General features: G+C 39.9%; 1 protein-coding gene across 3 annotated transcripts; it reads right to left on the bottom strand.

The window, feature by feature from the left end:
• Positions 1 to 1,118: 1,118 nt before the first annotated feature.
• On the bottom strand, positions 1,119 to 16,539 carry mapk14a (mitogen-activated protein kinase 14a). Of its 3 annotated transcripts, none has more exons than XM_063463164.1 (12): positions 16,164 to 16,539; positions 13,717 to 13,846; positions 13,552 to 13,610; positions 8,420 to 8,531; positions 6,251 to 6,280; positions 5,969 to 6,016; positions 5,735 to 5,849; positions 5,571 to 5,642; positions 4,845 to 4,924; positions 2,474 to 2,552; positions 2,192 to 2,365; positions 1,119 to 2,110 (listed from the first exon to the last, which is right to left on the bottom strand). In XM_063463164.1, the coding sequence occupies exons 1-12, from the start codon at positions 16,280 to 16,282 to the stop codon at positions 2,043 to 2,045; spliced, it is 1,086 nt and encodes a 361-aa protein (XP_063319234.1). In that variant the 5' UTR covers positions 16,283 to 16,539; the 3' UTR covers positions 1,119 to 2,042. The 3 variants fall into 3 exon arrangements, with proteins under 3 accessions (XP_063319234.1, XP_063319233.1, XP_063319235.1); XM_063463163.1 differs by lacking the exon at positions 4,845 to 4,924 and adding an exon at positions 4,342 to 4,421 and having other exon boundaries at positions 1,123 to 2,110; XM_063463165.1 differs by lacking the exons at positions 1,119 to 2,110; positions 2,192 to 2,365; positions 2,474 to 2,552 and adding an exon at positions 4,631 to 4,699.
• Positions 16,540 to 17,484: the final 945 nt, after the last annotated feature.

Genomic DNA, 17,484 nt, shown 5'->3' with positions numbered 1-17,484 from the left:
CAAACTGCCTTATAAAGAAGTATTTAAAGCAGCCTCACTGATAGCTGTGCAGCTCAGGAATTTAACCTTTTATTTACCTTTCGTGCATGTTTTTAACTAAGGCAGCAGTGTAGGTAGGTGGGTTAAATGAACTGCCTGATTGTGACGTGATTCAGTGGTTTGTGCCCAGATTGGGATTAATGTTAAAGTGTTGGTAACCTTTGTTATACTGGATGCTGATAGCGGTACAGAACAGAACAAGCTATCTGCATGGTTTGGTAAAAGGCAGACTGGAATTTACATAGCTGGACACTTGATAGAATTGGCAGGCTCAAATTAATAGCTTCTATATTAGTATTACCAAATATTTTACACGGATAACGTAGTGCAATATTTTTTATCATGTATTTTTTCGGACATTACAACATCAACAACAAAGGTTTAACGTATAAAGAAAATCAATGTTTAATTTACAAACCAAGTGCAAGATTATGCAACTCAAATTGTCACACTGCAAAAAAAAAAAAAAAAAAAAAGAAATGGTGAAAAATATAATTTAGCTATTTATTTTAAATGTACTGGGGGGAAATGCACATTTGATAAGTTCATATTAGGTTTTAGGGACATAATACAGAGCAAGCCATAATTCTACCAGCACGGTGGTGGGCAAGTGGTGATTTGGGTTTGTGTTGCAGCCACAGCACATGGATACCTTGCAGTCATTGAGGTGACCATGAATTTCTGTGTGTATATATATATTCTAGAGATAAATGTGAGGCTGTCTGTCTGACAGCCAAAGTTTGCCTCATGCAATACTAGACTGATCTCAAGCATAGCAGCAAATCTACAAAAGAATGGTTTAAGGTTTTGCAATGGTCCAGCCCTAACTGATATGCTGTGGTGGGTCCTTAAAAGGGCTGTGCGTAAATGAATACCCACAAACCTCAACGAACTGACGCAAATTCCTCACTGATGTGAGAGGCTGGTAATCACACAGAAAACTATTACTTCAATTTACTGCTGCTAAAGGTGATTCCACAAGTCCATGAATCATGGTAAGGCATCATAGTTAGAGATAAGTGATTGGCTTGGAAATAAGGATAAAAAATTAAAAACAAAACATAATCTCTTAGACATAAGTCTTTATTTTGTTAAACAAAGGACTTAAAGCAGTAGTTACTCTGCAAAACTGAAAATAGCTTAAGGGATCTTTAGATTGCTTATAAATACCAGCTCCACAGAGTATAAATACAAATCCCTCCTTTTACACATTTAAGCTGCATTTTTATTAAAAGCTATGGCACGACACTTAAATTCATATAAACCAACAACACACTAGCGGACACACACAATGTCTTGACGTACATGCTAACAGTGATTGCTTCAAAACATATGTGAAATTTTAAAAAACATGGAACATATATATTTACACAATTTGAGCAAAGCATGTACTATGCAGATTTCTCTTCATATTTATGGGCCTTGGTGAAAAAAATAATAATAAAACCCTATATAGGAAAAGGCTCAGATTTCATCTAATTAAATTAATCAAATTGAACAGTAAAATGTGAGAAATCTAGTTGGTGAGCATTAAAGTTCAGTGACTATACAGAGAAGGCACATTGTCCCAATTGTCAAACACCTAAAAACACAGAAATGTACTTCTGTCACAGAAATTCAAGAATCGGGGGCAACTGCTTGGAAGTGGTTCACTAGCAAATTCCTTTTTCAACTAACAGAAAAATGCTCATCCATAAATTAATCAAAAACCAAAAACTAGCAAAGCAATAGGTCAAAGTGTTTCAGCATCTCAGCGTCACAGTGAGGAGTCGAAATAAAGTCTAAATATTAAATAGAAAACTATTTTAGTTGTTGGCGAGAAGGGACGTTTTCCAGCAACTGACCAACATTAAGTCATTTATAAATAAGAATAATAACTTTTTTCTTATGTTTTCTGGTTATGTTTTCTCAATTAATAGACTAATAAGGGCTGGTGTGTGTCTGAGACTTTAAAGCATAAGTTATGTAGTCAAAAGCTTGGGTTGAACTGGTGGCGCGTCTCATTACTCTGTGTCATCCTCATCATCAAAGCTAGGTGGCTGGAAACTGCACACCTCCTCAAAGGTTAATCCTGCAAAAAAGGAGAAGATGATTTGTTTCTTTACCAAGGAATACATCAGCATGCTGTCACTTTTAGCGCGAGAAGACGTACGTTTCCACTCATCGATCTGCAGCTCCCGGCTCTCGAAGCTCTGGTCATAAGGCTCGGCTTCAGGCTCGTCGTCTGGATCGTGGTATTGACCGAAGTAGGGGTGGGCCAGAGCTTCAGCTGCCGTTATCCTCTTATCCGTATCCAGAACCAGCATTCTCTCCAGAAGATCCACAGCTTAAAAACACATCCGCATATAAACATGACTGAATCACACTCAATCCCATTGTTTCTTTATGTAAAATTTGTAAATCATAGGAAAAACCAGGTTTTCTTTGGCATTACCGAGTGGGTTGGCGCCAATAAATACATCAGCAAAGCTCCTCTTGGGCATGTGTGGCAAGGAGCTGATGTAGTTTCTGGCCTGTGAAGACACATCAATACAGTAAACCAAACATGAGTTCCTACCAACAGCAACATGTCGTGACACATTATTTCATTTAACTTTTTCCAACCTGTTCGGCTTTTAGATCTATCCACATCTGTGCTGCGTTTCCTGATGAGTGCAGTTTACAATCATCAAGTTCCTCTTGTGATAATTAGAGCATCATTAAAACTAGATTTATGAAGAATTATTATTGAGGAACTTGAGCTTGTATTATGTATTGCTACAGAGTTTGACTCTTTGCCTGAAGTGAGACACATGCAGTCAAAAACCCATTAGTGCCTATGAGTGCAAGTGTTTACACTGCAAACCTTCTTTCTAATATCCAATTCTTATAATGGCTTTTAATAAATATTTTTTAATGATTACAATAAAGTTTAAAAAAAAAATAAACCAAGTATCCTGTAAAAAGAAAGGACTGTTGTCTTTGTCTATTAGGGAAGCGAAGACTAAAAAAAGTATTACAATCATAATACTCTTCATAATAAACCTCATGTAAATCAACGTGTGGTTTGAAAATAAAAGTGTTATGGTGGAAGAAGACGGCACCTTTCTAAGGGGGAAACAAAAAGAAAACATCAAAATGCTGTTAGTAACCTTAACATTTAAATCGAGAAGTGCACTTTTTTTAAATCCAACTCAAGGTGCTTTTTGCAAATCGCTGTTATAACCACGTCCAGCAAGCATGTCACACGACACAGGAGTGACTAAAACGGTAAAATTCGGTGTTTAATACGAGCTTTTTGCCCCAAGAGGTCTAGTTCCTCCTTGCGCCCCACTTGCCTCAAAGGAGTTTGAGTTTTCCTTAAACCTTGAAGCTCTTTTTAAAATGTGGCTTCAAATATTATTACCTCCGCCATGGCGGTTATCTTATTGGTAGCGTTTATGGGCGTGTCATTCTGTCTGTAAACATGATAGATCAAAAAGTTTACATCCACCAAGGTCTTCAAGGTCATCTTCATTATTTATTGAAAAAAGTCTCATAACTTATAATTCTTACAAGTGTGGTAAAAGTACTGTATAAAGACTTAAAATATCATGTCATATTTGACCTCTAACCTCTGCTTCAAGTTCAACAGATTGATCTGAAGGCTAAAGTGATAACAATATATAGCTTACTGCCACTGTTTGTATGGACAACATATAGGCATATAGGAAATGATAATGAGGGTTCAAAATATCACATTACTTTGGATCTCTGACATCTTCTTCGAGGTCAAGTAAAATGTCTTTTATCTTTAAAACTATGATTCAAATTCCACTACCTTTGTATTGGCAACATTTAAGAAGAGATACTGGTATACTGGAATTCTAAATATCAACATAATAGTTTGCATCCAAATATGTCACATTTGACCTCTGACCTCATTTTTACATCTACCTTTCTTATAAGTTGAGCCTAAAATGTGTTTTATTTTTAAAGAAAGTGTTGCCAAGAGAAGTAGAATGAGCTGCCTAGATAGTTAGAAATATACTGTAGAATATTATTATATAAGAAGCTCAAGTTATTCATGCACAAGTAACTTTTGGATTTTTGTAAAACAATGGAGTGAATGCTACACATGTACTATATGCACATAAAATAATGTTTAGGGAGTGAGTTGTCTTGGCGGAGGTTTGCGCTCTGAGTGCTTCTTGTTGCTTTTGTTCTATTTTAGGATGTGTTAGCGTGGAAACAACATCAACATAAGCACAAATTCTGAGGAAAGTCTGACTGTCCTCCCGCTGCCAGTCCGCTCTCAAGAAAGTACCTCTGTATCCTCCTCACCTCATAGCTGGGCATCCTGTTCATTAGAGTTGCTGGGGGCGTCCCTGTCAGACGCAGTATGTGCTGAAGCTGGTTTATATCTTTGACGTTTGTGTCAAGGGGAGTATAGTGACAGAGCAGAGTTAGTTAAGAAGCTGTGTCTGGGGCTAAACTCCGGGTCATGAGTCTCCAAGCTTTGAGCCCAGAAAAAACAAAAAAACTAAACTAAAGCTTAAGTATCCTCAGAATTAGAGGAAAGACACATGACAACACTTCTCACTACAGGCACACAGTGAAAGATGAAATCACCTGTGTAACAATGATCTCACAGCAAACACTGCTTGATGCTCTTCAGAAGAAGCAAAGCACACCCACAAGGCTAGAGGGTGAAAAACATGCTGTCATTACAAAGCAGATATTTCCAGCTGAACCACACTAGAGTGCAGAGTTTAGAGTAGAAATACAGTTAGACAGACAGAGAGGGGGGTGGAAAAAAAAAAACTTGCACAGCTTTGTGAACTCACAGACTCTGAAGAGATTTTCTTCAAGAGCTCTGGACCTGGTTTTCCGACGAGCAGCATGATTAACTTCAACTGATCAATATCTACCAGCACACGGTAAAGGAAGACCAGACGCCGCACATGGGAACATCTGTAATCTGACCTCCTTTGAAGCTATGTAATAATCAATCCTATTATCTTTACATTTCACACACAGGAGAAGGGGGAAAAAAAGGAATCCGAGATGTTTCCTGTGGAAGACATTGAATTAATTTATATTGGGTGCTTTTAATAGAAAATGATTGGAGGCAGTGGGCAGCCTAGTGGAGCGCTTGCTTACAAGCTCAGCAGTTAGCTACCAAATACTGGCAAAAGAAAAGAGAGAAAGAAACAGGGTGGTGCAAGGAGAGACAGAGTGAAAGTGTACCTGAGCCAAAGATACACACTTAAAATATAGAAAGAGTCATAGTGCCAAAGTGGAAAAATTACTCAGAGGTGCATGTGTCAAGTGAGAAGAATGCGTGATCGCTCTTCATAAGAAAACGCCTCAGGCAGAGTTGTGTTGAAAGGGAAAGGCGGCTTTCCGTGTGAGGATGGAGAAAAGCAGTATTGCAGATTTATTGCAGACAAATCAGTGCGCCTCTACGTCATCATCAGTGTGTGTTGGATCAGTTTAATTTGTTATGTAAATTGTTTGTCAGCTGCAGGAGTTCATGGTGTGCACAGCGAACTGTCAAATGAAAAGGATACGGTCAGTGCCGGGAAACAGAGCGCGTCCAGTGAGAAGTTCTGCCATTATACATCCCACAGACCAAATATCCACTGAAACACAGAAGGTCAGGACACAGACATTATACCCAGAACACTTCTATTTACAGACGGATCACAGAGGGGAGCTTCTTTATGCCGTCTACCTGTCATGTTGTAATGCATCCAGTTCAACATGATCTCTGGGGCACGGTACCAGCGGGTCGCCACATAGCCGGTCATCTCATCGTCGGTGTGTCGTGCCAGACCAAAGTCCAAAATCTGACAACAATTTAAATGCAAAAAAAGGAAGACTTAAAAAAAAAAAAAACAAATCATTTACATTTGTAGGCAGCTTTGAGACAAACTGATGTTTCAAATAAAAGCAGCGCTTCACTGACCTTCAGCTCACAGTCTTCATTCACTGCAAGGTTACTTGGTTTTAAATCCTGTGGTAATTTAAACCAACATGGTGAGATGAAGTAAATCTGTTCTTTCCTTTGTTAAAAGATGAGTAATTAAAAATTAAATCTAAAGTCAAAGTGTTATGACTTCCTTTCTTTTCACAGGATTAACAAGTCTGACTCTGCAAAGTGAAAGAAGTCACAAACCCCAGGACACTTCATGTCCTCCTGTTCAACGACTGTCTGACAAAAGTTACTATAAAATGAAACAGCACTTACTCGATGTATGATGCCTGCAGAGTGAATATACTGCAGAGAGACGGGAGCACACGTGTCAAATTACATCATGTGTTTACAGATGGACTGATTTAACACAACAAAACACATCAGGAGATACAGGACACAACGTAAAAACATTAGATAAGTATCACTGAAGGAACCCCTTGCTTAGAGGTAGATAATATAATGATACCACTCTCATATCTGTACATTAAATATATGGCGCTAGGAGAAGGTAATCTTTGCCTACAGTAGAGAATGGAAACATGGAGGGCAGCTAAGGCCTTGATTACACTCTGTTGTGGACACGGACAGCTGTAGATACAAGAGCCGAGTCACCATTCCTGTTATACTTCTTGAACCTCTGCCACCTGTGGTGCAGTCGTAGTTGGTGCTTTGTCATGCAGTCACAAAAAAGGTCGGTCTGAAGACAACATTTACGCCACTCGGACCAAAGCAGATTCACAAACACGTCTCAGTTCAAAGGTGAAATCCTTTTCCTAGTAGCACCTTGAAAGCTCACAAATTAAAAGAGCGTTAAAAAAAACCTGCGTACCTCAGAACAGGTGTAGTGTATAAGCACCGCCTGAATGCCAGAAAGAACTTGTTGTTTACCTAAACTAACTATTATTACAGATAATAACTTATCTGTGACACTATCTGCCAATTTAGTTTTTACCGTAACAAAAGCAGTGAAGCTGGAGTAAACATGATTTGTAACTGACCACAGTTAAGACAATAAGTAAAATCCTGATCACTGAAAGTACACACAGGTGGAACCTAGGAGTGATTCTAACCTTGGCGGCCGACAACACTGTACACAATGGTAGACTGGTGCAGATTGACCAAGCGAATAAGACATTAAAAAAGAAGATTTTTGATGAGAAAGCAGTCTTTAAACACACAGAGAGATAAAGCTGTGCAGGAAGTGTGATTTTATCACAGCAAAGGTAAGAGGGAATTCATTACAATGTGTTTCAAATGTCATCTTTTGCTTCTGGTTCAGTGAATTTTGGTCAAAGAGAGACAAACCTGGGAGATGGTGACTTTCAGTAAACAGAAGGGGGGCTCTGCGCTTTGTGTTTACATGTTTTTGCGGAATCTGTTTACCTGTTTTTTTAATCGTTTGTTGTTTTAGCCATTAGGTGGTTGTTGAAATGGTTTTGTGGGCTTTTTGCTGAGATTCTGACCTTTCTGTGAATGCCATAGGTGTCTGTGTTTAAATAACAGATCTGGCGGTACATCCCGTTAAACCAGATGTTCTCCCCCCGATGGGGTTCAACAGGTTAAATGTTTATTGCTTAATTACTTTGTGTAGTGTGAATGACAATAAGGGACGTTTTTATCAGTAGGAAAAGCTGTAAAACTTACGAAAATACTGTTAAAAGTCCAAAATTTCTGCTTGAGCCTGTTTGTGGTAAGCAGTAGATCAAACAAGTTAAGCTTTGTAATCTTCAATATCATTGAAATGCAGCCAGGTGCTGCTCATTTTATCACTTTTTCCCCAACACGCTTGCATTAAAATCCGGTTGCCCCATCTCTCTGGCTACCTGGCCTGTACCACTACACTTGTCATCTTGGAACGTCTGCCCCCCCTTCCTTCTTTCAATAATGGTATGATCCCAGTCTGTCTTTGCATGTATTTGGCCACATGGTGTGCCCATCAAATTAAAGTCCCATCCCTGCCTGCATGGATTCTCAGCAGGGCTGAAGATTAGGCTGCTACATACAACCCGGCCATTAATAACTGACATATGAAATTATCTCACAGGCCAGATATAATTGTCCACGGGCCATACGTTTGACACCCCTGCTCTAAACCATAGCAAACCTGAAGAGATTTCACTAGAATCTCCAACACAGTCCGACCACTAAGCACAGGAAAGGGAGAGTTGCATTTATTGTGAAGCACTTTCTGATTTTTGTCTGTGAAAAGTGCTACACGAATACATTTTCCTTACTTATTTAGAGCAGTTGTTGAGCTACAGCAAGTCAAACTGGGCAAGATGGAAAAACTGCATGTCTTGCCCAGGTTAGCTAGCAGACACTTAGGACTCTAGCATTTGCTAAGCTGACCAGATATGAGCGTGGCATCAATCTTTATCTTGCTCAAGAAAAGGAAGGAAATAAGCACATTTTCCACAACATCAATCATTCCTTTAAGCTCACCTTTAATCCTCGGAGGATCTGGTATATGAGAAACTGCACGTGGTCATCGGTGAGCTTTTGACATTTGACTATGTTGTTGAGATCTGCCCCCATTAGATGAGTCACGAGATACCTGCCAAAGCAGAAAAGATTGTTGTCCCAGCTTAAACAGACAAGTGTCAGAAGCCATGCCAGTGTTTCTCACTTCATTAAAAAAAAAAAAAAAATACTAATGTCATAAAATGTATTTGCACTTCCAAACTAATAATTTCAGAGCTGTTTGCAGCCTGTGCCTAATTTCCCCATATGGCTATGTGAGCTTAAACTGGTTTAGCTGCTACTTCTTTTCACTCTCACGTCTCTCGAGAGGCACCGAAAGGCCAAGCCCTTCACAAATGGAATGTCATTTAACAACACACCCCAGATAAATGGGCTTAATAGTACTGCATCAGTGGATAATTCAAATCTAATCCCAAAGCTGTTTAAAATGCCCAAACAGCACTTATGGAAGGAGTCTGCAGCGGGATGCTAGACTGGCTTTTTTGGAGCCAAAACTCACAGAGCCACGTGCTGCTTCGTCAGTCTGCTGCACAACAAATACCCGTTTCATGAATACTCTTCTATTCTCACACATTACAGAGAACGAGGGCTTAAAATAGCATCTGGTTGTGCTTGAACTTGTTCTCAGCTGCAGACATAAGGACACAGACACTCGCCTAAGTTCATTCGCCTTGGGGGGGGGAAAAAAAAAAAAAAAAAAAAAATAGATACACACACATGTATATAAAATATGAATAGTGACATCTCTTCTCCTCTCTCCTAAAGAAAGAGGGGCATGGCTAGAGCGCTGAGGAGTCTCAGGGTCATACCCAGAGCACCTGCACAGTTGACATTTTTACTTATTTTTACGTTGCATGCAGAAACTTTACAGCGTTTGGCAGATATGCACTGGAGGACAGTGCCAAACACTGCAAAAGACATGCCAGCCCACTGACTCACCCCCTGTTCTCTTTCCCACAGGGGTCCAGCTTTACATGTGCTCTATATGTGTGACCTTGCATTGCCTTGAGTCCTCCATATCATTATGCTTTTCTGGGAGGAGGGCAGGGCTTCTTGCGTGGACGGCTCTCCATTACAACAGCACACAGATGCTGCCACTCAAAGTATGAAGACAAAATTCCAGCAAGTCATTAAAGTGTTCAGTTTCAATGAGTCTACTTCACCAGTTTAGCATTGTGGGCCCTCTTATTTTGTTAGTCATACATTTGTCTTCCCTTTCAAAGGCCCTGTGCCTACATTACCCAAGAAGCAATGCAACTGCAAACAGTTTATTCCATATTTCAGTGCGTCACACTTCGAGCTGCAAGCCTGCAGCAGAGATGAGCACATGTGGTTTGAAATGATGCTGCACTGACATGAATCATCTATACATAAACCTACCAAGACCTAATGGACTTTAATGAGTGAAAACCACAAACCACAGCCTCTAGGACTATGAAATAAATGCTAACAAAACAATAAAAAAATAAAATAAAATAAATAACGTGCAATACTTAAAGGGGCCACTGGAGACTTAAAAAGCAAAAAACAACAAAAATAATAAATAAATATAATCCTTAAGACTTTAATATTAAAATTCCAAATTTACATACATTAAAAACCTGATGATGGTCAAGTATAAGAAAGTAGTTTTACCCTCTTTTAGTGTTTTAAGATAAGATGACCTGTGAGATAAGATAAGATGACCTGTGGGACTAATAAAGGTCATCTTATCTTATCCCTTCATTGCAACTTTATGGTAAATGGACCGATTCTTATAAAGTGATTTTTATGGCATTTCTTTCACCTGTTAGGTTTTGGTTACGTTTAAAAGTCCCTGTGTTCTGTGGCAAAGAAGCGCACATACCTTAGCTGGCAACCCTGCACTCGACCTTCTCATCCAAATATGGTCACTTCTGGCTCAAAACAAATTTAACACGCTGGTGCCTAAACACCAGCAGTGATGCTTCAAAATGCAGAATTTAGAAAGCAATGAGTGATGTCATATTGGCTCCACGCATCTTTTATATACAGTCTGTTGCAATTGATCCAACCAATTTCTTAACCACTTATCCAACTGGGTCATCAGAGGCTGGAACATATCCCTACAAGAGGCAGGGTATGGCATCTACCCCCTGTAATCAATTTAAAAACTACCAATACTCTCTGGACTCTGAGAGGTTACTGACGAACTGGGAAAACTGCAACACAGGAAGTGTGGAGTGTCAAACTCCACTCTGAAGGCCCCAGCCGACCCACAGGCTCAGACCCAGAGCCTTCCAGCTGTGAGGTAAGAGTGCTAACCACTGCACTGCTGTACCGCTGTAATTTTAAATGTCCGATATCATAGAGGGGAAAAAAGTTTAGGAAAAATATTGCACAAAGATTTAATCAACTTTCGAAAGGTTGTGCAGACACAATACGTCAGAGAGGGGGAGATACTCGGGAAGATGATGGATGGAAAATGAGAAAACTTCACTACACTTCAAATCTCTGCATGAGCCTGAGTCATCTATCAGAAGCCTTTTCCACACTCTGAATTTAAATTGTGTTAACTGTGTGATCTGACTGAGCTGTCAGAGAAGCTTGAGATCAAATATTGAACACAGCATTGTTATTTTCTTCTATCCTGAGACCAAACACAGGCTGCATGATCTTTATAAATTATTACATAAATAAAACTGTGATATACCTCCAAATCATTATGAAAAAAAAAATCTAGCTTGTGTGTTGCACTATAAACACAACGTCATGCAAGTTTCACGGCACTTCAAATGACATGATGCTCTTCAAAGGAGGTTTGGTGTTCCAAGCAAAAAGTCTCATTTATTCCTCTTTCTTCACATGAACCTGGATAGACTGATTGATGTTGAGATCAGGGCTCTGTTGCAGGACTCCCTGTTGTTTAGGACTCTAGTTATATGTAGTTAAAATTTTATTAAAGAGCTGATGCAAAAGTAACACATAACCTTTAACAAAACTGAGGACAGACACTTTCACAGAAAACTACATAAATTAATTCATTTGATTATTGATAGTTAGACTTAGTCACCTTCCAATTAGTCACCTCCAAAGAGAGCTGACTGACCTACTGTCTCAGCCAAATAATTTCCTGGGGAAATCCCAGGACAGACTGCCCAACAAACTTATCTTTGCACAAGTGGATAGAGTTTATTTCCATATTTGTTACTGCTTCTTAGTTATAGAGAGCCCAGTGCAAATGTCCAACATTTTCAAGTAATTGGTAGCAAATCTCAAATTAGAGGTTCGTGATGCAGCCGAGAACCAAGTTAAGAGTTTATATAAAGCAGGTAAAATAAACATTAAACGTGTCACCAATTTTTTTAAGTAAATATATCTCTAAGGTGTCATTGACATGAAAATCTCACCAACAACCTATCCATGCAAACCATATATGTCCATAAATTACGTGTAATAATGAAAAATGACACAGGGAAAATGTATTGAACATGCTTACTGAAGTTTATCTAACATTTCTTGCAAAAGCCTTTGCTGGTGATTACGGCTTCAAGACGCCCCATGTATGGAGGAAACTAGTCGCATGTATTGCTCAGGTGTGATTTTGGTCCATTCTTCAAATCCTGAAGGCACTGTGTGCCCCTTCAATGAACTCTGGGCTTTAGTTCTTTCCATAGACTTTCAATTGGATTCAGAGATGATTGGCTACCATTCTAGCAGCTTAATTTTTCCTCTCTCGCTGTATGTTTGAGATCATTATCTCGATGAAACATCCACTCTCATTTCATCTTCATAATCATTAATGTGTCATTAAATTTTTCCAGTGATCCTTATATGAAGCGTGCCAGTGCTGTATTGCTGAAAAACAGCCCCACACATGTAGCGTCTTCCGACCTCCAAACATGGTGTGTATCACGGCATCCAAAGAGCTCAGTTTCAGTTTGGCTGGTTTAGGGTGTTCCCAATGATGCTCACCGGAACCTTCAGTATTTCAGAAAGTCTTCTGTAATCAGTGCCATCATGTCTTACAACAATAAGGTTGCAAAGGTCTTGAGAGAGCTCACTGGTTTTACAGGTGTGACACCTTGGTAATGAGACACCTTTTCATAGGCCATCACTTGGGACTGAACAAGCTGATATTAATTTGCACTAATAGCAGGATTGCTTTCTAACTACTGATACATTTCAGCCGGTGTCATGACTTTCCATGGCTTTTTGCACCTCCTTTTCTTCATGTGTTCAATGCTTTTTTCTTTATGTCATTTGTTACATACAAGTGAATTTATGGACATCTATGGTTTGATTTCTTTGAATGTGTGGATTGTTGCCAACATCTGGTGAGAAATGACGTGTCAATAGCGCCTTCAGACTTTACTTAGAAAATTGGTGTTGTTTTCAATGTTTACTTTACCTGTTGTATGCTCCCAGGATCTGTGCAGTTTCCTGCCACACTGACCTTCATGAATTTTAGATATCGGCGATAATGCTTCCAGTATCGCTTGGTTCAGATAATGAAGTAAATAGGATGGGTCAATAATACAGGGACATTTTAAGTATGAAATCATAAATGAGTGCGTGACTCCAAGCATTCACTTGAGACCCATTCTTGGATGAGGTGTTCCCTGGAATCTGCTACAGTTTGAACTTTGAGTAAGTGTCAAGAACAAAAAGAAAGAAGAAGAAGAAAGAAAGAAAAAAAAAAAAAAGAGTGACACTCCACCAATAACAAGCAAGGCAGCATGCACAACTGCATGCTGAGTCACTGCTAAGCTGTTCACTTCCAATTTCCAAGAGATTTTAACATCAACAAACAATAACTACCTGTTTTTCTGTAAACCAGGGCATGTACTACATGTTCCACAAAACCAGAAATCAGGAAACAAAAGGAAGGAAGCTGGTGATGAAGAGACTGGCTACAGCCAGTGAGTGAATAACTAACATAGCAGAGAGTCTAAAGAATGTTTGTCAGTGTTTTCAGTCTCCTGGCGTGCCTCCAGGTGTTTTCCAGGAACAGTCTGGATTGTGGGCTGCTGAGAAACTCAAGGCTGCTGAGCTTCACATCACTGTTAAATTATGCAAAAGCACTCCCTGATACTTTAAATTTAAGATAACATAAAGAAGCACATTCGACTCACACGTCGGTGAAGTCCTTCAGAGAGGTGGCAGGGGTGAAGACGTCTAAGAGGCCAATTACCTGCAAGAATGAAACAAACACTGCTAAGCTCAAAACTGAAGAGCAAAGACCACATGCAATTTGTTCTCAACAGGCGGAACAAATTGAAGAGAGACAAGTCACTCACGTTTTCATGTTTCATATGTTTAAGCAGCCGCAGCTCTCTGTAGGTTCTTTTGGCGTGGACGATGGACTGAAAAGGCCGAGAGAGCTTCTTCACAGCAACCTTCAAACCGGTCTCCATGTCAATGGCGGAGCTGTTTAAAAAAGTCAAAAGCATACATGTGAGCTTAAATCTCATTGGGTAAAACACCTTAATTTTTAGCATACACCAATTTAGATAATAAAACCAACAAGTGATCGGCATTTATTTAACACTGAAAGACTTTAATCAAAGCAAGCCCGTCCTTTTCAGGCAGAGGAACTGAAGCGTTTCATGTGGCTCAGTCTGCGCTGAGTTTGCTCTCAAAAAAGTAGGTGCAGGAAGAGCTGCTGAAGGCTGGGGGAAAAGGACGACATCAGCAGAAAATGCCATCTCTCAGCAGACTGCAAGCAGCCCTGGCAGCAGTATATCCCCCGCTCTGAAAACCAACTGTCTCTGACCCAAAAGCAACACCCACCCCACCCCTGCTTAGCTCACCTAAACAGAGTCACGGCTTGTGGATGGCCTCGTGTGACTGCTGTGGGGACACCAGCGTGCCCGCAGACACATCAACATCAATCGATATTAAAGGTTAACAAAGAAACCACCTATAGCAATGCCAACCTAATAATAAAAATGGATACAGGGATTATCATCATAGCAAGAAACAGAGGGCTCAAAGCATCTTTCTAGTCTCTGGTTCAATTCCTCAGCATATATTTGAGTCACCTTAACTGTTCTTCCCTACATACACTGCTGCACTGATCTTTTACCCATTTCAAGAGCATGCAGGAATCTAAATCCCACATACAGCTGTATTAGATATTAAATCATCCCATCAGCTCCCTCATAAGAAGGACCTCATGTTTGATTGAAGGAAGTCAAAACAGTGCAGTAATCCTTTGTCTTACATAATGCAGACATTATCTAGGCAGCACCGTCACCTAAACAAAACGAGTATTTTTTAAGTGGTATGAGCACATCTAAAAAAGACTATGTCCTCTTAGCAATTTGCGCATAACAATGTTCAATTGTGCAAGCTTCTTGGATAAAGACGCTCCTTAACTCGTTCGATTTATTAGGTATGATGATATGGGAGTCGACTTCTGATAAAGCCACCAACCTGCAGCAGGGTTCAGGTGTGCGTCATTGCCACACAGTTTAGAACATGCTGTTCAGTTTCAGTTTCAAATTACTGGCTACAGTAAACTTGAAGTCATCACGTAACTGCTAACAATATAAGCCAGCGCACTGTTATAATAAAAACAATCACAGTCAGTGCGGCAGTAGCAGCGAGCTGACAGTAATCTGACCAGCAACAGATTATCCTATTGCCCGGCAACAGCACAGCTGTCCTCTTCCATTTGCAAAACAAACATCTGCTCACTAAAACAAGTGTACCACTGACTATGTTGTGTCCCAGATCGTATCAGCAGCACAATCCATTTAATTAAAAACCTATGTAAAGGGTCCATTCAGCCAAAGATGACCTTACTGCCGCTAGGCAACATTAAGGAAACCCACCCTCAAGAGGCAAGATCTCCACTCTGCTGTGCATGCAAATACCTCTGAGCTGCAGATTTGTATATAACGTATCAAACATTAACTGCAGGGCTCCCTATCATATAACTAGTTATCAAGAGTGAAAGGCAACACTGAGAGAACATTAAGGTTTTGATGAGGCTGCCTATCAAATTTGCATGAAGACAGCAGCTGGTTTTCATAGCAACCAACTTGGGAGGTTTTAGCAGCTGTTGATCATTTTCAGTCATTATTTTAAAGTTAGCCACAAAAGTAAAAGATACTAACATCACAGTGACTTAAACAGAAAACTGTTTGCACTTATTATTAATATAGTTTGGTTTTTTTTTAAATAGCCAACTAGTCAATCTATTGGTCTATTCATTGTTTTAGATTACAGCACTCTGACTTTCTTTATCCATGCAAGATCAGTGAAGTGGACATCTCAACTTTCCACTTGTGCTCCTAATAAGAAAAACATCCTTTCCAGAAGCTGTGCTCACATCGTCAATATGAAGGGATTGGGTTAATTCAAACAACCTACCTAGCAGCAAGCAGCTATATTTGTTGCACTAACGGTGCAATGTGCATTAAATGTCTTTATCCAGAACAAATGTGGTCGGAGTAACCTGAGGAGACCAGAACACTTGTGTGACTCTTAACATGCACACTGATCAGTGCATGAGGATCAGACTTTCTATACTTAGTTCACAGCCAGGAATTTATTAGCACTTAATAATTACAACTCGGTAACACGTCAAAGATAACAAGTTCTGGGCTTTTCTTGCTCAAACAGACACCGCGGCTCCACCTTGCTCGCCATTAGCTTGTGAAGCGCAGGCCTCGTCTAAATGAATGGACAAGTCAGGCTAACTTCACCTAACTGAACTTTTTGAAGGAAGGCGATTTACCAGACAGATCCGTAGGCGCCGGATCCAACCGGGGTCAGTCTCTGGTACCGCTCCGGGACCTCCCATATCGTCTTGTTCACCTCATCTCGATAAAAATCGTGTTTCTCCGGTCGCGACATTCCTGCAGGACCAACTGCCGACCACCGACCGACTTTCTGCTCCGAGTTGGGGGACTCCGAGCCTCGCAGAGCTCAACTTTACCAAAGTGCAAGAAAGTGGAGCTAAACGAAAAGTTTCTCGTCCCCAGAGAAGCTGATGTCGTTTAAAGTTACCGTGCTGCCTTCTCTCTTGTGAAATGCTGCAATGTGTGCACACACTTTTCAGGTCTCCACGTTATTTGTTCCTCCTCACCCTGCTGGTTCTCACGCTCGCCCGAGATTTCACCCCACTCGCTTCGCTAAACGGCGCAAAATCTCGCGGGAAAAAGAAAGAAAAAAAAGTTGGGACAGCTGTGCCGACGACGTCTGAAACTGTGCTGCTTTCAGGTGGTGCAGGGAAAATACTCGGAGAACTAATCGGTGTTAGACGATTAAAATTAATAAAAATTAAAAACTGAAAACTTGACTAAAGTATCTTAGTTATACCACCTGATTAAACAGGATGTGACATTAAGATGTGTTGTTGAAAAAAAACAGCTACATTTATTTATGAATTGCCGCATAAAAACATAGAAGCTCGGTTGAGACAAAGCCTACAGTGTTTTTTTCCTGTAGCATGTTTACTTTACAATAAATTCACTAAAAACCCATATTCATCGGCTTGACTCAAAATGTACACGATAATTATCGTCCTTAAACCAACAACCACTTTATTTTTATTTTTTTATTTGTGAAGTGAGCTTTCAAAAAGTACCTGAAGGCAGCATCAGAGGTCACGTCCTGGTGAGAGACTTTTAATGTAGAAAATGCATTTACTTTACAGTAAAGCATAAACATATGTTGTTAGACGCAGCAGAAAATGTTAAACTTTGGCAAATATAACTCAATCTACAGATATAAATTTACGACTGAACAAGATGTCTAAAAAAAACAAAAAAAAAAACAAGTATAAAAGAGGAGAAAAGACATACACGGTCACGTGCAATGTTCCCTCTAAGCTGCGCACGTGCGCAATTGCGCACTGCTGGCACGGTCTCTGCGCACAGAAAATCTGTGTTGCGCACAAAAAAAAATCTAACCTGAATTGAAATTAAAATTAAAACTTTAACAATTCTGTTTTGCAGTGTTAGTCAGTAAGTGACTGGCTGCTCCCGTATGGGATTAGAACATGTCACCTTATCCCATAGTCCAGCCAATGATGCGATTCACATTCGTATATACGC

Source organism: Pelmatolapia mariae, linkage group LG20 (assembly GCF_036321145.2).
Source record: "Pelmatolapia mariae isolate MD_Pm_ZW linkage group LG20, Pm_UMD_F_2, whole genome shotgun sequence".
Taxonomy (NCBI): domain Eukaryota; kingdom Metazoa; phylum Chordata; class Actinopteri; order Cichliformes; family Cichlidae; genus Pelmatolapia; species Pelmatolapia mariae.
This window is presented reverse-complemented; position numbering and strand designations above follow the sequence as displayed.

Coding starts and splice junctions, on each gene's coding strand:
- mapk14a (XM_063463164.1), bottom strand. CDS start 16,282: ATGTCGCGACCGGAGAAACACGATTTTTATCGAGATGAGGTGAACAAG. Junction 13,847..16,163: donor GGCGCCTACGGATCTGTCTG/GTAAATCGCCTT, acceptor TTTTTTAAACAG/CTCCGCCATTGACATGGAGA. Junction 6,281..8,419: donor AGATCCTCCGAGGATTAAAG/GTGAGCTTAAAG, acceptor GTCTCTCTGCAG/TATATTCACTCTGCAGGCAT.